The sequence below is a fragment of the Panthera onca genome, chromosome B3 (assembly GCF_046562875.1).
Source record: "Panthera onca isolate mPanOnc1 chromosome B3, mPanOnc1 haplotype 2, whole genome shotgun sequence".
NCBI classification, from domain to species: domain Eukaryota; kingdom Metazoa; phylum Chordata; class Mammalia; order Carnivora; family Felidae; genus Panthera; species Panthera onca.
In genome coordinates this window covers 80,720,475-80,744,547 of record NC_138344.1, presented here as the reverse complement: position 1 = coordinate 80,744,547, position 24,073 = coordinate 80,720,475, and the positions used below count along the sequence as shown (strand labels likewise).

The 24,073-nt window shown below is 35.7% G+C and overlaps 1 protein-coding gene across 11 annotated transcripts in view; it reads left to right on the top strand.

Moving 5' to 3' along the window:
- Positions 1 to 24,073, top strand: part of HECTD1 (HECT domain E3 ubiquitin protein ligase 1) — a 90,843-nt gene that overhangs the window by 58,904 nt on the left and 7,866 nt on the right. For 2 of the 11 annotated variants that reach the window (XM_060619429.3, XM_060619430.3), the window contains exons 24-37: positions 78 to 254; positions 3,901 to 4,737; positions 5,437 to 5,658; positions 9,783 to 9,916; positions 11,989 to 12,111; positions 13,686 to 13,842; positions 16,457 to 16,679; positions 17,781 to 17,835; positions 18,057 to 18,239; positions 18,626 to 18,833; positions 18,918 to 19,003; positions 19,221 to 19,348; positions 21,608 to 21,809; positions 23,254 to 23,391. In XM_060619429.3, coding sequence (XP_060475412.1) covers positions 78 to 254; positions 3,901 to 4,737; positions 5,437 to 5,658; positions 9,783 to 9,916; positions 11,989 to 12,111; positions 13,686 to 13,842; positions 16,457 to 16,679; positions 17,781 to 17,835; positions 18,057 to 18,239; positions 18,626 to 18,833; positions 18,918 to 19,003; positions 19,221 to 19,348; positions 21,608 to 21,809; positions 23,254 to 23,391 — 2,873 coding nt within the window. The remainder of the gene's footprint in view (positions 1 to 77; positions 255 to 3,900; positions 4,738 to 5,436; positions 5,659 to 9,782; positions 9,917 to 11,988; positions 12,112 to 13,685; positions 13,843 to 16,456; positions 16,680 to 17,780; positions 17,836 to 18,056; positions 18,240 to 18,625; positions 18,834 to 18,917; positions 19,004 to 19,220; positions 19,349 to 21,607; positions 21,810 to 23,253; positions 23,392 to 24,073) is intronic. The other 9 variants (XM_078448343.2, XM_060619432.3, XM_060619431.3 and 6 more) reach the window with 9 other exon arrangements.

Here is a 24,073-nt window from a genome sequence, read left to right as displayed (position 1 = left end):
GCAGGTTTTTCACTCACTGGAACAATTTGATTTATAAAAAGTGACTTGTTTATAGTTCTCTAATTTCTATTTTACAGGAAAAGCAGCTAAGGAAGCAGAAGCTAATCTTAGAAGACAAAGACGTCTAGTACGTTCCCAGGTTCTGAAATACATGGTTCCAGGGGCACGTGTGATCAGAGGCCTTGATTGGAAATGGCGAGATCAGGATGGCAGCCCACAGGGAGAAGGTACCGTCACAGGAGAACTGCATAATGGTGAGTAGGTACTTAGCATTTGTAGTGTAAAAATGGAGTATTAAATAACAGAGTGTTTTTCTTTGGTTCTTTTTGGGATAGTTTGCACATTTTATGAATATCCTGGCACTATGTAGAAGAACATTAAAAATGAAAAATCATTTACCTAGTATTAAGGGAAAATTTTATTTTCTGTTTTGATTTGGAACTTCTTGCTAATATTTTGAAGTGATTAACAAGCTAGTATAAGTTGAATATTCTAAAGACACATTTTCTGCATTTTTTTTAAGTCTATTATTTGTAAGGTTCCATAGATCTTTAATTGCTTACACTTGTTAGCCTGATGGGAATCAGGCAGTCATTTTTTTTATACTCAGTCATGTAGAAGAAAAAGTATTAACATCTTTAGTTACTGTTTTTCAATAAAGAATAGACTAAGAATTGTAGCCTCTTTGTTTATTAGTAGATTGTAAGATCTCAGCCTACTAACACTTCTTTGGATTTTAAACTTTGATATTTTATAAGGTAAGGGTTGTTGTTTAAATCAAGTTGATTTAAAAAAATTTTTTTAACATTTATTTTTGAGAGAGAGAGAGCGAGCAAGCGAGCATGAGCCGGGGAGGAGCAGAGAAAGAAGGAGACACAGAATCTGAAGCAGGCTCCAGGCTCTGAGCTGTCAGCATAGCGCCTGATGCAGGGCTTGAACTTACGAACCCTAAGATCATGACCTGAGCTGAAGTCAGACGCTTAACTGACTGAGCCACCCAGGCGCCCCTAAATCAAGTTCATTTTAAACTTTTGATGCTGTGGATTTCAGAGAGGTCCATATCCTGTTAATCAATTGCTTTTAACTCCCAGAAGCAACTCATAATGGCTAATTTTTTCCTTATAACTTAAAAGGCTGATTTATTAGCAGATAATTTGCTTAGCTAGTAGTGTGTTCTTAAGAATTTTGCTTGGCATTAAAAACAAAAAGGAGTAAAATGTTCATATTCTTACACCAAATATTTAAAGAGCTATAATAAAGGTGACAGTGCTTAGGAGAGTGAATAAACATTTAATATCTTAATATACTCATGTTCTGTGTGCTCTGGGCATTTATTTACCTAAATAAACTCTTGGTTTTTTTGTTTTTAAGGTTCTATTCCTTGAATTACCTTACTACCTAATGTATTTCTATATAGTTATACTCTAATTGCAAATCATTGCCATTTTAGCAGGGTTATGGTGAATGAACATATATGTAACTGCCAAAGTTCATAAAAACCAATAATAGTTGAGATGACATTAGTACCTTCAACCCAGAAACTAAAAAAAAAAAAATTTTTAATGTTTTTTAAATTTATTATTGAGACAGAGCATGAACAGGGGAGGGGCAGAGAGAGAGGGAGATACAGAATGTGAAGAAAGCTCCAGGCTCTGAGCTGTTAGCACAGAGCCTGATGCGGCGCTCAGATCATGACCTGAGCTGAAGTCGGACGCCCAGCCGACTGAGCCACCCAGGCGCCCCAACCCAGAAATTTTAAATGTTTTTTAGACATCTTAATAATACTCCATTAATATTCCATTTCTCCTAAATTGTTTGGGCTTTTAAGTGTGTTAGCTAGTTGGGGCTATATGAATGCAGTTTATTTTTCTCAGGCTGCAGTCAGCTGAAGCAGCTGTCTAGGAAAATGGGAATCTTAATTATAAAATTTAGTATGTAAGAAAAGCTTACTTTTGCTAATCTAATGTAGAGTTCAGAATTGTGGCCGACCAAAGTGGCCATTCTTATTAAGTCTCACATGAAAATTTTTATGTCAGAGAGAGTACTTAGCTTATAAATAAACCAGTGATTTCCTTTTCTTTCTTCTTCTTTTTTTTTCTTTAAATTTTACTTTTAAGTAATCTCTACATCCAACATGGAGCTCAAACTCACAACCCCTAGATCAAGAGTTGTACTCTCTACCGACCGACTGAGCCAGCCAGGCACCCCTAAACCAACTGTTTCTAATATGGCTAGTTATCTTTTTTCCTGTCTTTCGGGCATAGTGGGAGCTCAGAGTTTTGTACCTATGCACTTATATGGATAGTATGTATGTGTCCTTTCTTGGTTCCCCTTAGATAGCAATTTAATTACACTCTCAATACTAATATAGTTTACATTTAAAAATTATTTTCCATATTATTATCAATTAAATCCTTCCTAAAGAATCTATGTGTCAGTGGGAATATCCATTTTTTTCATGTATTCCACAAATGTGAGAGTCCCTGCAATGTAAAGGTACTTTGTTGGACTTCAGATATACAATGGTCCCCAAAAAAGTATGATACCCTGCCTTCTGAATGAAGCCGATAAACATACAATTACAGATCTTGATGATTGTTAGGAAATAAATTATCAGTATATTTTTAGACTGATTAATGCAATATAAATATTAATTTCATTTGGAATTGGGATACGTTTTTGAGCCTTTATTCACACTGTTCCATGTTGCAGAAGAGATAGTTGAGTGCTGGTTCTTCAGAAGTTACTTCAGCATATAGACTAAATGGAGACCATTGAAATCTCATCAGAACTAGGTGATGTAGATTTGGGGCAGGTAGTTTTCATCTCCCAGAACTCCTAAGCATATAATCCCCACAGGTAATTCAGTATTACTTACACCCCTCTTAGCCTGTCATCATAAATATACATGAACTTATTATGTGTTGTGTGCACATGTGAACATGCACGGGGGTACCTGCATGTATGCATAAAGTAACTTCAAACTTTATAAAGACTGGTTATATTTTTAAAAATACATATGTTTTTTGTGTTGTGTTTTTTCCCTTGCAGTAGTTAGCTTATAACACTAAAATAAGATTGTAAAATTTTTATTATTTTCCTAATAGGCAATTTATTTTACTGCTTTTAGAAGTTACTGTTTTTTTTTTTTTAAAGAACAAGTATTGTTTACAAGTAAATATACATTGAATATCATGTATAATATGTATGAATAATGAACTATTCATTAGTTCTTTATACATTATTAGATTTAGCTTATAGGTTCTAATAAAAGAGCTTAGCATACTTTAAAATTTTTGTTTTCAGAATTTTCTGTGTGTATTTAAATTTTTTAAACTTAATCATAAGAAAACCAAGTAACCACTGAACTTTGAGAACACAATTGAAATGCTAACTTAGTGTTATTTGAGCTAGTGACCTAAAATTTATGCAGTGATATATGGATATTTTGTTTGCCAATTATTAGGATTTAGCCCAAACTTAAAAATTAATGGTGAGTCAGAACTTTTTTTCTGTAAAGAACATTTGACTACATAGTTCTATTTAGCAATTAAAAAACCTTTTTATTTAGATTTCATCTCTATTTAACTGACCTTGCAGTATTTCTTTCACCATTTGTGTCCATCTGTTTACGGTTTTTTAACAGTTCTTCCCCTTAAAAGATAGGCCCGTAGATGTAAACATGACCCTTACATTGTTTTCAGATATGAGCAGAGCAAGCAGTTCAGAAATGAGAGAAATAAAAGGAAGAGTTTAATTTTAGTTGGCAGACCTTAAATGACTGTAGAAATTCAGAGAAGTACAGCACTGATGAAAAGCTGATCCCATATTGTGGAGCTACTGTCTGACACGCTCCTATCTGCTTTCTGCTGGGTCTCACAAACTCCTGTCCCTTTCCAGGCTGGATTGATGTCACCTGGGATGCTGGTGGCTCAAACTCTTACCGTATGGGCGCAGAAGGAAAATTTGACCTCAAGCTTGCACCAGGGTACGACCCTGATACAGTGGCATCACCCAAACCTGTTTCATCCACTGTTTCAGGCACAACGCAATCATGGAGCAGCTTGGTGAAAAACAACTGTCCAGACAAGACATCTGCTGCTGCAGGCTCCTCAAGTAGAAAAGGAAGCAGCAGTTCTGTGTGTAGCGTGGCCAGTAGCAGCGACATCAGCTTGGGTTCGACCAAAACGGAACGGAGATCAGAAATTGTAATGGAACACAGTATAGTTTCAGGAGCTGATGTCCATGAACCAATTGTTGTTCTTTCATCTGCTGAAAACGTCCCTCAAACAGAAGTAGGGTCATCATCCAGTGCAAGCACCAGCACCTTAACCGCGGAAACGGGAAGTGAAAATGCTGAAAGAAAGTTAGGCCCTGATAGTTCTGTTCGCACTCCTGGGGAGTCTAGTGCAATATCCATGGGAATTGTTAGTGTTAGTTCTCCTGATGTTAGTTCAGTGTCTGAGTTAACTAATAAAGAAGCAGCTTCACAACGACCCCTTAGCTCTTCAGCAAGTAACAGACTGTCAGTAAGTTCTTTGTTGGCTGCTGGGGCCCCTATGAGCTCTAGTGCAAGTGTACCTAATCTGTCCTCAAGAGAAACATCTAGCTTGGAGAGTTTTGTAAGGAGAGTGGCAAACATAGCACGGACTAATGCCACGAACAACATGAATCTAAGCCGAAGCAGCAGTGATAACAACACTAATACTTTGGGGAGGAATGTGATGAGCACAGCAAGTAAGTGAGCTTTTCCTTATGGAACCCAATGGTTTTTCCACTCTGAGGGATTGCAAAGTAGGGTTTCTTGTTCAGTGGGTTCTGACTGCAGTCGTTAACTAGATCGTTAACCGTGTTACATACAACCACGTCAAATTTAGCACTTTAGGAATATGGAGTTAAGTTCTATAGAATCGTGATCTCTTAAGAATCCAGTTCAGGTATAATAAAGAACCTTGTAATCTGAAAGGATGAAACAGTAACACACTTCTATTTTTCACTCTTCTATGATAAATTGTTAACTTCAGCTGCATGAGGAAATAGATGACTATTAAATTTTATCATAGTCAACTGAAATCAGAGCATCACACTGGTTTAACTTTTCCTTAGGTCCTAAATTGCTACTATCTTCTAAAAGTTCTTTAATTCTAATTTAAGCTAACTGGTCAAAGTAATTCCTTTGGAAAACATGACTGGGAATTAATTCATTGCCTGTTTCCCTTTCTAAAAACGCAAGCCTTAATTTCTTGGAAAATAACAGGGCTGTAAAAACAAGGACTTGTAGTTGGATTTCAGTTGGGTTCCCAAAGTTGTTGCTTTTCAGCCTTTTAATAATTAGTGTTTCATGATTTCATTCTTTTTTACTAAATATACAACCTAGTTTTTTCTAAGGTTTATGCAATCTCATCAGTCCTGATTTGCTTCATTTTTTATCTTTAGCTTCTCCTCTCATGGGTGCTCAGAGTTTCCCCAATTTGACGACTCCTGGTACCACATCAACAGTGACAATGTCAACATCCAGTGTGACTAGCAGCAGCAATGTAGCCACAGCAACAACAGTTTTATCAGTTGGTCAGTCCTTAAGTAATACTTTAACCACCAGTCTCACGTCAACCTCCAGTGAGAGTGACACAGGTCAGGAAGCAGAATATTCGTTATATGGTAAGTTATAGTTTAAAATATTTAGGTGTTTGTTTAGTGAATGCTTTTACTATGTTTTCCTGCTGTTTTTTTTAAGTTTATTTTTTTATTTTGAGAGAGAGATAGAGTGTGGGAAGGGCCAAGAGGAAGGGAGAGAGAGAATCTCAAGCAGGCTTTACACTGTCAGCACACAGCCTGTTGTGGGGCTCGAACTCATGAACCATGAGATCATGACCTGAGCCAAAACCAAGAGTCAGACAACCAACTGAGCCACCCAGACGCCCCTCTGCTATGTTGTTTTAACTTTTGATTAGAAAGTAGTAATTCTCTCTTCTTAAAGATATGGCATCTTCATGTATGATGAAAAAACTCAGTGCTATAAGGGACTATTAAATTATCTGATTATAAGCAGGTATCTAGGAACTTCTGTGCTCTCCTTTTTTTTTGGTCCACTAACGAAGTTTTATTGGGAGAATCATAACAACAAAGATAGTTGACACCTTTATCAGAGAAGAATAGAAGTGTAATAGATTAAAAGGCTTTGTAAAGTGATATTCTTTGTACACTGTAATGTAAGAGGAAAAACACTCCCCCTGTGTGCCTCCTCTACTCTCAACACTTTCTGCTGCCACTGCTGATTACCAAATGTTTTCCCACATTGGGCAGTTTTCAGACACTATCTGGGGGGTCATACAGTTTAACTCAAGTTTCTCACTTCTGGCACTATTAACTACCTGGAGATAGTGTCAGATCCCACAGGTAAAAGCCTCAGCCCCATAACATTATCTCCCCACCCTTTCAGACACTAATTGCAAGGCCAGGTTGTCATCTGTGCTAAAGACTGGCTATAAATTGGAGGCTCTTCTGGCCCTCTCCTCCTGTTCAATTAATTTGCTAGAGCAGCTCACGGGACTCAGGAAAATATTTTATTTACTACAGGATTACCCCTTTTCTTATAAAAAGGATATAACTCAGGATCAGCCAGATGGAAGAGATGCATAGGGTGAGGTCAGGAAGGTCCCACGCACAGGCACATTTGTACTCTTGGTATTTAGGGACACTACCAGCCTGGAAGCTCTCTGAGCCCCCCATTTGGGGTTTTGTTTGTTTGTTTGTTTGTTTTTTGAGGCTTCATGACTTAAGCACAGTGATTAAATTATTGGCCATTGGTGACTGAACTTTATACCTGGCTCTTCTGGTTTTCCCATAAAGGGATCATCTTTCCAGACAGCTCCTTTCACTTAGTACCTTGTAAAATTATTTTCATATTGTTTGATGGATTTCTCCAGTGTTTGAAGTGGCTGCCATATATTCCACTGTTAGACTATGCAATTGTTATGTAATAAATTCTCCATTTTGGACCTTTAAATCACACCCTTTCATTACCATAAACATTGTTATGAATCCGCATCTTGAACTGTATTTTTGTATATTTCCTTAAGATACTTAATATCCTTAAGATATTTCCTTAAGATTTTTAAAAGAAGTAATTGCTGAATTGCCTTTCAAAAAGGTTGCACTTCCGTCATTATTGTTTTGGAATATCTTTTACCGTACATACATACGTACGTACATTCTTGATGCCAGTGCCTGTTCTATTTAAAAATTAAATTTGAGGGGCGCCTGGATGGCTCAGTCGGTTGGGCGTCCGACTTCGGCTCAGGTCATGATCTCACGGTCCGTGAGTTCGAGCCCCGCATCGGTCTCTGTGCTGACAGCTCGGAGCCTGGAGCCTGCTTCCAATTCTGTGTCTCCCTCTCTCTGGCCCTCCCCCACTCATGCTTTGTCTCACTCTCTCTCTCAGAAATAAATAAACATTTAAAAAATAATAATAAAGAAAAAATAAAGAAAAAAATAAAAAAAGATAAAAAAAATAAAAATTAAATTCGGTAATTACAAATATAAGAACATTTATATGAAGATACAGTTTAAGTACTCTTTTATATAAATCCTTTTTTTTTTTTTCAAAGTTTTATTTAAGTTCTAGTTAGTTAACATGGAGTGTGTAAATCTTATTTTCATGTGTGTTTGTTTTCCTCTGAATGTGTCCTCCCCTATTTCAAGCCAAGAATTGGATCTCATGTTCTCTGGTTTTAGGAAGATCATTACATTTCTCTGTATCTACCTTACCTATTAAATGTGTATATAGCAAAATTATGATGATGATTACACCAAAGTAATGTAAATTCATCTAATAAGCTATATTCTACTCTAGTTTTTCTCATGGCGCCCCTCTGCCCCTCCCTACTCATTGGTTACATGTTAACTTCATTGAAACTTTAATTCTTGATTATGTGAAACTTAAAAATGTTGTGGGTATGCTGGTGGTAAAGAATATTAAAAAAGTATTAGGGCTCCCATTTGCCTTTTGAAAATTAATGTTACATGATTATAAATTCCTTTTTTTACATTCCTAAAACTAGAAGATTTATCTTAAGGGTGCTGCTGTCAAGGATCAGAGTAACATTTGCCTTACAGAATAATTTTTATGTATGCAAACCTTTACTGTATTAGGTTTCGAGGAACATGATTCTGTGATATGGTCAAATCTATGAAATAAGGAGCTGTTTAAATAAGAAGATGAGTAAAAAAAAAAAAGCCGTTGGCTTCAGTGAATTATAACATGTGAGAGATGGAATTTCAGTCAGATTATGTTCCTTTGAAAATAAACCAAAAGTGGAATTGATTTTGTGTGTGTACTACCACATCACATTTATGAGGACCACTCCTAAATTGCAGGATGGTACCTTACATGGGTTAAGGGTAATATATTTCATCAAATTTAAGATGGCAATAATTATAATTATTTTATGTCACTAAGGAGAAAATGTTGACAATTCAGCTGAGACTTGCCATTGCTTGTAAGACACATTCTGACTCCAGAATATGAAAATGTTAAAAAAATATGTGCCTTAGAAACTAATTGCTTATAGTATTGGGCCTCATTCTTCTACTAGCCTTCTAATAAAAGGTATTGAATTTCAGTCCTGTGTAATTATTAGACTTAAAAAATATGTATTTGGTTCAGAGGTTTGCAGATAGAAGATTCTACAAAGCAGTTATAAATTGTCTTCTGAATGTTCTTTTGGAATATAGAGTGTGCCTTTTTATCCATAGAAGTTTGTTTTTTCTTTTGTATCCAGTAAAAACTTCTGTTTTAGCCTCATTATTACTTTTTCTTTTCATTTCTTGTGAAGAACAGCTCATCGGCATCTTCATTATGTGGGACGATGTTTATCTGATACAGTCTTCATTGGGGGTTGGGGGGAATATAAATAATAGGAAAGATGGTACATATGTTACTCCATAGTAGATAGGTAGTGTCCTTAAGCAGTTATGAACATCCCAGGTCTCTCAGATTAACTTTATTCTGTCTTTTCCTTCCTACAGTCTTTTACAGTTCCTATTTATTGATTGATTATTATTTTTTAATGTTTATTTTTGAGAGAGACAGAGTGTGAGCGGGGAAGGGGCAGATAAAGAGGGAGACACACAACTTGAAGCAGGCTCCAGGCTCTGAGCTATCAGCACAGAGCCTGACATGGGGCTTGAACTCACAGATGGCAAGATCATGACCTGAGCCAGAGTTGGACACTTAACCGACTGTACTGCCCAGGCACCCCAGTTCCTATTTATATATTCATTTGTTTGTTTTTTAAATGTCTCTCTCCCCTATAAGTTCCATGGGGGCTCGGACCAGGTCTGTTTTGTTCACAACTAGGTATATCTGGCGCCTATCACGGTTCTTAGAACAGAGTAGGTACTCAATAGAGATATTTCTTGAGAGCGAATGACTCCAAAGTGTTCTCTTTGCACCATGTTGTGCTTCCTGTGACTTATAAAGAGAATGGTGATAGGATACTTATTTTTAAACCTAGCCCGTACTGCTGACCTTTTTTTATATTATGATTTTGTGGACTTGGATTTAGTTTATGGTCAAACTTTATCCTGTTGTTTTCTGCCATGCTTGTGACCAGTATTACTCATTTTGTCTTCATGGTGGTAGAAGGGTGGCATTGCTAAATGTGGTCTTTATACTTGTCTGTCTTGAATTTTACTTTTGTTTTGTAAAACCAATATGCAAAGTTACCTTATCATGCTTTGTTAATTGTGTTGACAGTAAGGTTGTTGGTTTTCTTTTCCAGATTTCCTGGATAGCTGCCGTGCCAGTACTCTATTAGCTGAGCTAGATGATGATGAAGACTTGCCTGAGCCAGATGAGGAAGATGATGAGAATGAAGATGACAATCAGGAGGACCAAGAATACGAGGAGGTTATGGTAGAGAGAGTGTCTCCCATTCTCTTAACTAATATAAGATGTTAATAATTGGAATGAAGAGAGGAAAAGCAAAGTCCTGGTTAAACTGTGAAGCAAGGAAATAATGGCATGAGTATGAAAAACGTGGTTAATTAAGAAAAGCACTTTTAATCTGAGCATTTCTCCCTTAAAAGAAAATATATCGGTTATACAGTAAAACCTTGGTTTACAAGCATAACTCATTGCAGAAACATGCTTGTAATCCAAAGCACTTGCATATCAAAGCGAATTTCCCCATAAGAAATAATGGAAATTCAGATGATTTGTTCCACAACCCAAAAATATTCATATAAAAAATGATTACAATACTGTAATGTAATACAGAATAATAAAGAAAATACAAAATAAGAAGGAAGATAAGTTAACCTGCACTTACCTTTGAAAACCTTCGTGGCTGGTGTGAGGGAGACAAGGGAGAGGAGGGTTATTATGCAGGATGACTTTCACTATCACTAACGGAACTAACGGAATCACTGCTGTTGGTTCGATGGAATCTTTTTCTTTTTGTGCAACTTTAACAAGGAAACTATCCAATGACACATGCTTTTGCCTCCTTTTGAGGATTTCACAAAATGTAACATTGCATTGTTGTTAAACAGATTCATTGCTCACATTGCTATAGCCTTATTCAGATGGTGCTTTTCTACACAATTTTGCAGTTTCCCACATTTTACACATTTCCCTAATCTCATTGAGGTGAGGGATTTCTCTGCCTTTCTCTCCTCCTCATCTGTAGACCAGATGCAGACGTAAACTTCTTATGAAATCTTGCAGTTTCGGCCACTTGCTTACCTCATTTGTACTTCTTGATGATTTCCTTCTTAATTTTGACTGTAGTCATCTCCTTACTACCTTTCTTTTCAACCTTTTTCTGCAGGGGGGCCATGGTATGCACTTGCATGGATGTTGACTACAGTATAGTATTAATAAACTCTTGTCATATACTCTATTAAATGTAACCAGCAATAAGGCAGCCGAGGAAAGGGTCTATATCTGCAGGCAGCCTGACCTAGAATGAAGCAAAGCATTCCTAAGCTTATGCTTGTATGGAAAAGCAAAGGACTGTCCATAGGTGCTTTGAAGTGACAACAAATACACTAGTGCCAGTTGTGGGTACCTTCCAACATTCTAAAAAATCACATTTCTGCCAAACACCGTGACCTGAGACCAAGCATCCGAGCATGGGAGATGATCATCTCCAATCCACAGTGAGAGAGAAGAACCATTGACTCAGTTGTGATCATGTGACATTTGGCATCATGTACTACTCATATGGCAAGACATTGCTTGTTTAGCAAGTTAAAATTTATTAGAAATGCTGTCTTGCAGAACACCGGCAGAACAAGTTACTTGCAATCCAAGGTTTTACAGTATTTGGAAAATACTACAATGTCACATGCTGATGTTTTGACTGATTTAAAAGTGTAAAGAACTGCACTAATCCTAAACAATATAATTTTCATGGTTCTTCCACAATAATTATATTTTAGTACGCAGTGTTTTGCAGGCAGTATCTATGTATTATTTTCATCAGTCCTTACATCTACGAGGTAGAGCATAGAAAAAAAAAAAAAGTATGTCCTAATTAGTTAGGTTAAGTACAAAAATGGGAACCCAAACTTAGAAAGTTTGATCTAGACTCTTAATATCTAACCACTATGATTGTCTTCAAACTGAACTTTTGCCTGCAGATACCCTTTATTATAACTTGTATATTTTTTATTTCTCTTTATAAAATTTTAGTAGATTTTTAAAAATTTCATAAAGTTGGGTTTTAATGGGGTGAAAAACTCTCAAGAAATGCTTTTAGTATATATTACTTAAAAACATTACAGTAGCATATTTCTTGTGAAGGTTAGTATACAATGTAAGTTGAATATAAAGCATTCAATTTTCTGAAGATGACTAATGAATATGAAGTGTTTTAAAGATAGTTTTGATAATAGGGGCTGATAGTTTGAGGTTAAGTCTGAATGGGGATATATATAGGTGTTAAATAATTAGACATGTCTGTTCACATTTTCTTATTTCAGATTCTGAGACGTCCATCCCTACAGCGTCGAGCTGGCTCCCGCTCTGATGTAACACACCATGCTGTCACCTCGCAGCTGCCACAAGTCCCTGCTGGAGCAGGGAGCCGACCTATTGGGGAGCAGGTAATATCTTAATGGTTATCTTCCCTTCAGTGTATTTTTCTTCCTTTCAGAGTAAGGCATCAACCAAAATGTCTAGAAAAATATATGGAGATTGGGGTGGGGGTAAGAAGCTAGCTACCAGATAGAATTAGCAAAAAGAAATTTCCCTTACTGCTTGGGTTCTGTTTTCTAGATAGAGTCCATGGTTGCTCTGGCATAATGCATAAAGGAGTTTCTTGTTTGAAAACCCTTCATCTTGACCCTTGGGTAGCAGTGAACATATATTAAAATGATTAATTGCTACAATCTAAGATTTATAGTTTTCAGTAGTAGAGATAATATTAGTCTATTAGCTAAACATTTATTGATCATTAGTTGAGTCCTAGGCACTGTTTTCAATACTTTAAGTGTATTAACTAATTAAAACCTTTTAACAACTTTTTGAGGGTTCTTATTAGTCTTGATTTTCAGATGAAGTGATTGGTAAAGGTCAAACATAGAAGTTTTGGATCTAGGACTAAAACCCAAACATTCTGGCTACAGAGCTATCAAGTATACCTTTGATTGTTCTAAAAGTTAATTTTAATTAAGTATTCAGAACATGAGGGGCTATGTGTGTCTCTCTAAGTACATACATAATTGTTACTTTTTACATCAGACATTTACAACATCTATAATTCATTGAACTCTTTTTTTGTTGATAGTAATAGTGAAGGGGAGGAGAAAATGTTCCTTCAAAACTTGCATTAGGGAAATTTTCAAACATTCTAAAAGTAGAATAGTGCATGGAATCCCACTAACACATCATCTGATTCTAGTGGTTACTAGCACTTTATCAAACGTGTTTGATTTATCTGTCCCGTCATTATTTAAAGCAACTTCCTAGCATTATATTTTGTATATAATTCAGTATGTAATAAAATTTTCGTTTTTTAAAAAGCAACTTATTTAAAAATAATAAATTCACAGATTTACAGGAAATTGCAAAGATACTAGGGCAGTCTTGTGCCCTTTGCCCAATTTCTTCCAGTGGTTACATCGTACCTAATTAGAGTGTAATATCAAAATCATGAAATTGATATTGGTGCAATGTATGTATGTGGTTCTTTGTCATTTTATCATGTATAGTTCTATGTAACCACCACTAAGGCAACTTACTTTTTGGTAAGCTTAAATCATTAAGAAATGTATGTGCCTATACATGTTTATATTGGCTCATTGTGTGTTTAAGAAATAAAGCTAAATAAGGAAGTGTAATGCCTATAGGGAAGTATTTATTATATACCTTATTTTAAAGATAGCACATTGGGGCACCTGGGTGGCTCAGTCGATTAAACATCCGGCTCTTTGATTTCAGCTCAGGTAATCTCAGGGTTCGTGAGTTTGAGCCCCATGTTGGCTCTGTGCTGACAGCTGGAGCCTGCTTGGGATTCTCTCTCTCCCTCTCTGACTGCCACTCCCCTGCTCACTTGCACACACACTCTCTCTCCCTAAATAAATAAATCAACTTAAAAAAAGAAATAGATAGCACATCACTTCTGCAATAATGAAAAGTTTTATCTTGTTTGTCTGTATGTGGAATTTTATTTTAATAGGAAGAAGAAGAGTATGAAACTAAAGGAGGACGTCGGAGAACATGGGATGATGATTACGTGCTTAAGCGGCAGTTTTCTGCTTTGGTTCCTGCTTTTGATCCTAGACCTGGTCGGACTAATGTCCAACAAACAACTGATCTAGAGATTCCGCCCCCAGGTACTGTGTGTTTTAGTTTTTGTGATTTAAATTTAATATATACCAAAGAAGGTAGTTATATCTAATCAGGAAAGTAAGTGGCTATTTATATGTGCAGGTTGATAAGTAAAAGTTTTCAGGAAAAAAACTGTATATCAGCCACAAGTCCTTAAAAATGAGATTATTTTTAAAGGAGCAAATTACGGTATATTTAAAGCACTGTGTTTTGTATTTGTGTAATTTTTAAAGGAAGACTCATTTCAAGGTGGATTGTTTGTATCCTGTATTCCACTAGATCTGAACTGCTATGAATTATTCCTGTTCAGATTTTATTTTGAAAAGTTGTATGGGGCGCCTCAGTTGATTAAGCATCTGACTTTAGCTCAGGTCATGATCTTGTGGTTTGGGCTTTGTTTGCACTGACCCTTTGGAGCTTGCTTGGGATTCTCTCTCTCTCCCTTTGTCTCTGCTCCTCCTCTGCTCTATTTCTCTTTAAAGCAAAAAAGAAAAAGAAATGTTGTATAGTGGTTTCATTTATGGTTTCTGGAGTTATTCATCCTGGTAACTCTCTTTCTTACAAGTCTGTTTTGGTTGTGGTAGGCATACTTATGATCCCCCAAAGGCATGTAGGTCCTAACCTCCAGAATATATGAATAGGTAATGTTAACCTGACAAAAGTAACTTTGCAGATGAGATAGAAGAATTATCCTGGATTATCTGGGTAGGTCCAGTGTAATGACTAGGGTCCACATAAGAGGAATACAGGAAGGTCTGAGACAGAGAAAGAGATTAGACAACAGGAAGCTGAGATGAGAGTGATGAGGGGCCATGGACTATGGAATATGGGCAGCCTCTAGATGCTAGGAAAGGGAAAGAAACAGATTCTTTCTTGGAGCTTCCAAAAAGGAACAAAGCCTTGCCAACCCATTTTAGATTTCTGACTTCTAGAACTAGTTGTTTCAAACGACTTGGTTGATGGTAGTTTGTCACAACAGCAATAGGAAGCTAATATACTGAGCATATCATCAGTGTAAGCCTGAATTTTCTCACCTCTTACGTGTAGAGAATAATAGTTTCTGTTTGACAAGGTAATTAAAAGATTTAAATGAGGCAAAACATATAAAGTTATTAGCATGACAGTTGGTGTGTGCTTCAATAAACGTCAGTATTGTACTCAGTATATTATCTTTAAGGAAGACTTAAGTGTTGATTAAGTATAGAATGTATTCTTTACATGATAGAATGATACCTGTGTTAAATATGGAAGTAAGTATGCTTCGTAGTATAATGTTTTATGGTGAGGATGTGTATAGACTGAATCAAGATATTCCAAGATCCCTTCAAAAAAGAAAAACCTATGCTAGGGAATATAAATTCCTACAATATAAATTTCTACAAATTTTCTGTAGAGCTCTTTGGCAATATATTTCATATTGTTACTACTAAAAGTCTATACCAAAGAAATACTGGCTCTGTACCCAGATGTATATATACTGATGACTATAGAAGTATTATTTATATTGTCAGAAAATTAGAAATGACCTTTATTATGTATAATAACAGGGATATGGTTCAGTTAAGGTATAATGGTATGAATGCCATGCAATGAATAAAGTAATACTTTAAAAGACTCTATCATGATACGAGGAAAAAATTCCTGAACTAATAAAAAAAAGATTGCACCACCAAATACACTATGAACCTGTATGTGGGTGTGAGCGTGGGTGTTTACCTCACAATCCACTCATTGAACATGAGCAGGTCATTGACCAGAGTATGTGGTTTTCTCAGTAGGTGGTTTTTTTCTCGATGTAGAATTATGAATAATTTTAGTTTTCTCATTTATAAGAATAAAATGTTTCTGAAATCATACAGTTAGCATGTGTTTTCTTTTTTTTTAATGTAAATGAAATTTTTTTTTAATATATATTTTTTTAATTTACATCCAAATTAGTTAGCATATAGTGCAACAATAATTTCAGGAATAGATTCCTTAATGCCCCTTACACATTTAGCCCATCCCCCCTCCCACAGCCCCTCCAGCAACCCGCTGTTTTTTTCTCCATATTTAAGAGTCTCTTTTGTTTTGTTCCCCTTCCTGTTTTTATATTATTTTTGCTTCCCTTCCCTTATGTTCATCTGTTCTGTGTCTTAAAGTCCTCATACGAGTGAAATCATAGGATTTTTTTCTTTCTCTGACTAATTTCACTTAGCATAATACCCTCTAGGTTCCATCCATGTAATTCCAAATGACAAGATTTCATACTTTCTTTTTGATTGCCAAGTAATACTCCATTGTATATATATACCACATCTTTACCCATTCATCCATCAATGACATTTGGGCTCTTTCCATACTTTGGCTGTTGTTGATAGTGGCATGTGTTTTCTTGTAATAATGAGAGATCCCTATCGTATGCATAAATGCAGCTTTACTGCCATCTTTAAGTAACCTAGGTTGATTGTTTTCATTTCTAAAAAACGAAAATGTTGATGCCAGGAGAGTCCTAAGTAGTTGTTGTCTTTAGCTAATAAATGGCAGAAGAGTTTAGATACCATGTAGCTTTGTCTCCCAGTGCAGTGCCCCTTCTGGACTGTTTGTTTTAGTGTAATTTTTTTGATGTCTTATTTTTAGGAACACCTCATTCAGAGCTCTTAGAAGAAGTTGAATGTACTCCGTCACCTCGATTAGCCCTCACTTTGAAAGTAACAGGTCTTGGAACAACTCGTGAAGTTGAATTACCACTCACTAATTTCAGATCAACTATTTTTTACTATGTACAAAAATTGCTTCAGTTGTCCTGTAACGGCAATGTGAAATCAGATAAACTTAGGCGTATTTGGGAGCCAACATACACGTAAGAGATTTTCACGTAATGTTTTAAGTAAATATTTTCATGGTACATGAGCCAAGAAGCATTATAGTTCTGTATTTTTTCTTGTAGAAACAAAATGGTTCTTGTTCTCTTGGTTTACAGCAGCAGACAAGAGTGTTTCTGACACATGATGTAGAATGCTTTAAGGTTTCAACTGGTTTAATTAGAAATAAACTAGACTAATATCTTATGTAATAATTGTTGAACTCTTTGGGATTGTGTATGAAGTACTAAATATTTTCTATTTGTTATTTGTTTTGGGGTTTGCAAGTTTAAATCTACCTCTCTTTGTTCATTCATTCGTTGAACAAGTAATGAATAATGAACTTGGGCACATTTAATATTTTGGTGCCTCATTTTATTAATCTGTAAAATGAGAGTAGCTGTGAGGAATCAATGAATTAATATACATAAAGTGTTTTCAATATTGTCTGGGTGTTCAGTATTCCCCATAATAGTTATTTATATAATAGTATAGTTTAATATAATTTAATAATACTTAACAATCATCCTTATGTAAACTTATTTTTCTGATGTTTTGTTAACATCATTGATAATTTTATATAATGTCTAATAAAGTGATGTAGATCCTTTTGAGAGAGTACACAAGGCTGTCAGGGTATTTCCCCCACCCTGTTCAATTTTTACTTAAGTTTCAAATTTGATCTTCACTGCCTGTGTGAATATAAGTGCTCCTGGTCCATGTTATTCCTATCGTATTTTTCTATCTTGACCCAGAAGCAAACCATTTCTCATCTCTTTTTATTTTTACAACAGTATATGAAAGTTATAACATGACATAATGTATTACTTCATACCTTTAAAAGTTCTAGGTTTGATGTATGCGTTCTTTGCAATTCTGCTAAATTTGTAAATAGTAGTTCTTTTTCAGAAACATGATTTCTGCTACTTTCCCCCATGTTTGACACATTTATTTTCATAAATTCTCCCTGAGTTTAATGTTTAAACATATGGCTAATGAATGACATCATTCATATATCTTTCAAAGAATTGAAGCCTTATTGGAAATAACCACAAATCATTTGATTTATGAATTAATGTGAAAAATATCTTCATGTTTAGAATCATGTACAGAGAAATGAAGGATTCTGACAAAGAGAAGGAAAATGGAAAAATGGTAAGTTATATTAAATGGGTCTTCTTGGCTACTTAGTGAAAAAAGGGAAAAATAAAGAAAAACTGCTACTTTTAATTGAACATTTGAGGGGAGAAAATTACTAACATGGAATTCTTTAGATGAGGTTAAATGCATGATTTTAAAGCTACCTTATGTAATGCATGTGAAATAGCATAGACTTTTAATCAGGAAAGGCCAACATTTGGTTTTTCCTATTGTAGGGTTGTTGGTCTATAGAGCATGTGGAACAGTACCTTGGCACTGATGAATTACCAAAGAATGACTTGATAACCTACCTGCAGAAGAATGCAGACGCCGCTTTCCTGCGCCACTGGAAATTAACTGGCACTAATAAAAGTATTAGGAAAAACAGAAATTGTTCTCAGCTCATAGCTGCATATAAGGTATATATTGGCTTCAAAACACAATTGGGAATGGCTTTGTGCTTTGTTTGCAGCTTTTTAAGATTCTTAAGAAAAAGGTTCATTGGGACATGTTTGAAAAAATGAGGTTGAATTAATGTTGTTAATATGCCAAGTACTAAAATTCCAAATATGATTTGTGATATTGGATCTAAGTACATGGTTTTAACTATAGCTTACAGTGGTTATAGTTTATTCGGGAGCTCTAATGGTTTAGAACACATTGATTTTCAATTTGGGTAATAGTGTTTTTATTTAAAAAGAAGGCAATTCTTTGAAAAATTTCAGCATTTTCAAATACTAATAGTATGATATATTGCTTTTCTTGAAAATGTGATTAATGGCTAGTTTGCTAATTTTTTGTATAGGATTTTTGTGAGCATGGAACAAAGTCTGGATTAAACCAGGGGGCCATTTCTACCCTTCAGAGTAGTGATATTCTTAATTTGACGAAAGAACAACCTCAGGCCAAAGCCGGTAATGGTCAGAATTCTTGTGGAGTGGAAGATGTCCTTCAGCTGCTGCGTATTCTCTATATAGTTGCAAGTGACCCTTATTCAAGAATATCCCAAGAAGGTCCGTAAGAATCCTTGTTTCATTTCTATGGCATTTTAAAAAGGAAGTCAGTTTAAATTTCTATTAATTTTATTACTTTTACAGAAGGTGATGAGCAGCCCCAGTTTACTTTTCCACCAGATGAATTCACTAGCAAAAAAATCACAACAAAAATTTTGCAGCAGATTGAGGTAATAAACTCAGTCGAACTCTTCAGTCTGTAACTTTTGGACTTTCAAGTACTCTCTCTTCTTCCTTTTCTACCTTCCACCATCTCTACTGTTTCTCTGATTCAGTGATTTAGACCATATGGTCCACTGCATTAATTTCTTCATTAATTACTTTTAAGAACTCCTTTTTGTCTTTGTAAATAATTGGCTTAAGACATTGTTTTTTGTTAATTTACAGGAACCTTTGGCATTGGCAAGTGGGGCTCTGCCAGACTGGTGTGAACAGTTAACCAGCAAGTGTCCTTTTCTAATACCATTTGAAACTAGACAGCTTTATTTCACATGTACAGCATTTGGTGCATCAAGGTAGGAAATGTGTCCTTTAATATTTTTTTAATGTTAAATAAGCTCAAAATGTGCAAGTATACTTTATGTCAGGACTGATGGAAGGAATATATTATCTTGTTTCCTTATAAAGAGTTATCAGTATTGAAACACGTTTTGGTTTCCAGTTAGATATGTACTCTCTTACAGTTGACCTTTGAACAATATGGGGTTAGGGATGCCAACCCCTCTGCACTGTTGAAAATCATATTTAAAAAAGTATAACTTTTGACTTCTCCTCCTATTGACCAGAAGTCTTACTGATGACATAAACAGTTAACATGTATTTTAAGTTTTCTTTATTTGTCTGTTTATTTGGAGTGTGAGCGAGAGGGATAGGGGCAGAGAGAGAGAGAGATTGAGAGAGATAATCCCAAGCAGACTGTATGCTGTCAGCAGAGAGCCCGACACAGGGCTTGATCTCACAAACTGTGAGATCGTGACCTGACTCAAATCAGGAGTCACCTCAGGGTGCCTGAACCACCTGGGCACACCTACACTGTATTCTTAGAAACAAGTAAGCTAGGGAAAATAATATGTTTTGTTTCATTTTTTATTAAAAAAATTTTTTTAACATTTATTTTTGAGAGAGAGACAGAGCGTGAGTGGGGAAGGAGCAGAGAGAGAGGGAGAGACAGAATCTGAAGCAGGTTCCAAGCTCTGAGCTGTCAGCACAGAGCCCAATGCTGGGCTCAAACTCGAGAACCATGATCTCATTCATGGAGTCTGAAGCTTAACCGACTGAGCCACCAGGTCCCAAATCATAAGGAAGAAAAATGTGTAGTCCTGTTATTTATTAAAAAAAAAAAAAAAAAAAAAAAAATTCCACGTATAAGTGGACCCATGCAGTTCAAGCCTATGTTACTCAAGGATCAGATGTATTGTGTTTTCCATCAGCATTTACAATACAGTTTATTAAGTAGTTTACATAAATTATCTCAGGAATACCAAATTAAACGCCTATGAATACATAACATGGAAAGGTTCCTTCCTTCTGGCCATCATTTTTTTCTTACAGTCTTCAAACATACTACATAATTTTATACTTCTTTTTTCTGTCTGCTTCCACTAGATGAAAGTTCGATGAGGGCAGGAATTTCTGGCAGTTTTTGTTCACTGATCTAACTAGAGTTCCTAAAGCAGTATGTACAGCACATTGGAGGTATTCAGTAATATTTTTTGAATGATTGAGTACCCAGAATACTTTCGAAGTAGATGTAAGTAGAAAAGTTATAATTTAAAATGGAGCAGTATAATGATAGTTATACTATTTACAAATCATTTGTACATATGAGATCATAGCCCTGTTGTCATAAGTGGCATTGGTTATGGTTTCTGTTTTATAGATGAGGAAACTGATTCTCAGAGTTTATAGCTGATTGGCTTGAGATTAACAACAAATTGTAGCACACATGAGAGCAAATCTTTCATTTTCTTCCTTCTAGTTCAAGATTCTCCCACCCTCTAGGGTGGGTTAGCTCTGTATTGTCCAAAAGAGAGTATTTTTTTATTTTTTAAAGATTTTACTTTAAGTAACCTCCACACCCAATATGGGGCTCGAACTTAACCCCAAGATCAAGAGTTGCACACTCTACCAACTGAGCTAGCTGGGTATCCCCAAAAGAAAATACTTTAAAATCAGTAGCATTTTTCAGTTTGTAGCACAGTAATAAATAATTAAGTCAGCCTAACCATTTTATAGTTTCTCTGATAGTTAAATCATTTGCTTGTATTTTTGTGTATTATAAGTTTGTCTATTTTTTTAATTGAAGTTGACACACCATATTACATTACTTGAAGGTGTGCAACCATGATTCAGCAACTCTGTACATTATGTTGTGCTCACCAGGGTAGCAACCATCTGTCCACCATACAATGCTATTACAGTACTATTGACTATATTCCCTATGCTATTCCTTTAATCCCCAGTTTGTGTGTATTTTTATGTGTTCTGTGTGGTTTGGACCAGAGAGCTTTATTTTGATCTGTTAATTACTCAGGTAAAGAGGAAAAATGCAGGCCCAAGTACTTCCTCAATTTGTTTAAGGAAAATAATAAAAGAGCTTTATATGTTTTAACTCAGAGAGGAAATAATAATTGATACAATAAAAAAGTTTACTGTATTTTCTCACCTAATAAAATACAACTTAAAATTCTTACCTTGGAATTATGTTGCTGGTTTAGTAGTACATTCAAACTATTACTGAATGTTACAGCTACATGAATATTTTTCTATTTCAGAGCAATAGTGTGGTTACAAAACCGACGTGAAGCCACCGTGGAAAGAACAAGGACCACCAGTAGTGTAAGGCGAGATGATCCTGGGGAGTTTCGAGTGGGTCGTCTCAAGCATGAAAGAGTAAAAGTTCCACGTGGTGAATCTCTGATGGAATGGGCTGAGAATGTCATGCAAATACATGCAGATCGGAAATCAGTTCTTGAGGTACTGCACATAGAATTTCTTTTAGTATGCAGGAATGACAGAGAACCAGCCAACCTGTTTGTTCCATAGCATGCAAACTGCATTAGATAGAAACGGGAAAGGATTTCTCTGCCCTCTGTGTAAGGCCTTTCCCTCTCATAGAACATCTTTTGAAATAGGATGTCAGCTCACCTCCTTAAAGGTTAGGATCTTTTGATTTGATGAGTAGCAAAGAGTATCTTCCCTCTTGGGGTAGGAGAATGCTTGGTCTTTTTGAAGGATACTTCTCATTGCTTAATGAAGCCTGAACTGAATAATAGCACTCACTAAGGATTTTTTTGATAGTCTCAATTTTGGGGCGCCTGGGTGGTTCAGTCAGTTAAGCGTTGGACTTTGGCTCAGGTCATCATCTGGCGGTCTGTGAGTTCAAGTGCCACATCAGGCTCTGTGTCGACAGCTCAGAGCCTGGAACCTGCTTCAGATTCTCTGTCTCCCTCTCTCTCTGTCCCTCCCCTGCTCATGCTCTGTCTGTCTCTCTCTCTCACAAAATAAATAAAGATAAAAAAATTTTTTTTGATGTTCTCAGTTTTACCTGTACATTAAGCTATGCTATTAGATACACACATTTTTTTGGAGCATACTGTTTTATATTAAACTGTGCTTGGCATTATACCATGGGTCTGTATTCAGAGCTGTTATAATAAATGACAGTATAAAACATGATGTATTTTCTGTAGAGATGTTATCGTAGGCATTGTCGAGCATATCCTGTATGCTTATTCTTTCTTCTATGAGGGACAATGAAAGAAATCTCTGTTCTGTCACAAATATGAACCAGCTGCTTAGTTTATCTTTTGGATCAGAGACTGATCATGACAGATATGCTGTATCTTTAGAAAGTATATGAGACTTATGGCTTTCACTTTAAACTCTATTTGCTTTCATCTTATTCTTCCTACCCATATATTCCTCTAAGTAGAAAATCCTTAATTATTTTATTTTTTTACCATGCACTGTATGTTTTTGTAAGCTGCCTCTCACATAATTGGGGAATATGTAGAGTATGGACACAAAAACCTTGGAAGTAATTTCCTCAAGTCAGGAATAGAGGAAGAGTTTAGGTTTTGGTGTCATATAGGCACACAGACAAATCTGTGTGCTATCATTTCCTCAAGCAAATAATTTAACCTTTTTATCTAAACTTTGGTTTCCTTTGGTGTAACAAAAGGGATGAAAATCTATTTTGTAAAGTTGGTGTGAGAGATCACTTTGTGAACAATGTTCACCATGGTGTTTAAATGTGTAATAGTGTACAATAAATATACTTTTTAGAAAAACTAGAATAAAACTTCTGTGTTGTTACAATATTCTGCTATTAAAAAAATGTATTATTTGGTAAGAATGGGATAATTTTAAAACATTTTCTTTAAGCTCACTTTTCTCCCACAATTTGTTCATATTTTAGGTTGAATTTTTAGGAGAAGAAGGAACTGGCTTGGGCCCTACATTAGAATTTTATGCTTTGGTGGCAGCAGAATTCCAGAGAACTGATTTGGGAGCGTGGCTTTGTGATGATAACTTTCCAGATGATGAATCTCGTCATGTAAGATTTATTTCCCATTTCCCATGTCTGATTGTGATTCTGCTTTTAGAAAGTATTAAAAATAAGTTATGCTTTCAGAATTTAAGCCAGGTTTTCTAACTTTTTTATTATTGATCTTTTTTTTTAATATGAAATTTATTGTAAAATTGGTTTCCATACAACACCCAGTGCTCATCCCAATAGGTGCCCTCCTCATTGCCCATCACCCACCCTCCCCTCCCTCCCACCCCCCATCAACCCTGAGTTTATTCTCAGTTTTTAAGAGTCTCTTATGGTTTGGCTGTCTCCCTCTCTGACTTTTTTTTCCTTCCCCTCCCCCATGGTCTTCTGTTAAGTTTCTCAGCATCCACATAAGAGTGAAAACATATGATATCTGTCTTTCTCTGTGTGACTTATTTCACTTAGCATAACACTCTCCAGTTCCATCCACGTTGCTACAAAAGGCCATATTCCATTCTTTCTCATTGCCATGTAGTATTCCATTGTGTATATAAACCACAATTTTTTTATCCATTCATTAGTTGAAGGACATTTAGGCTCTTTCCATAATTTGGCTATTGTTGAAAGTCCTGCTATAAACATTGGGGTTTATAAGTGCCCCTGTGCATCAGCATTCTTATATCCCTTGTGTAAATTCCTAGCAGTGCTATTGCTGGGTCATAGGGTAGACCTATTTTTAATT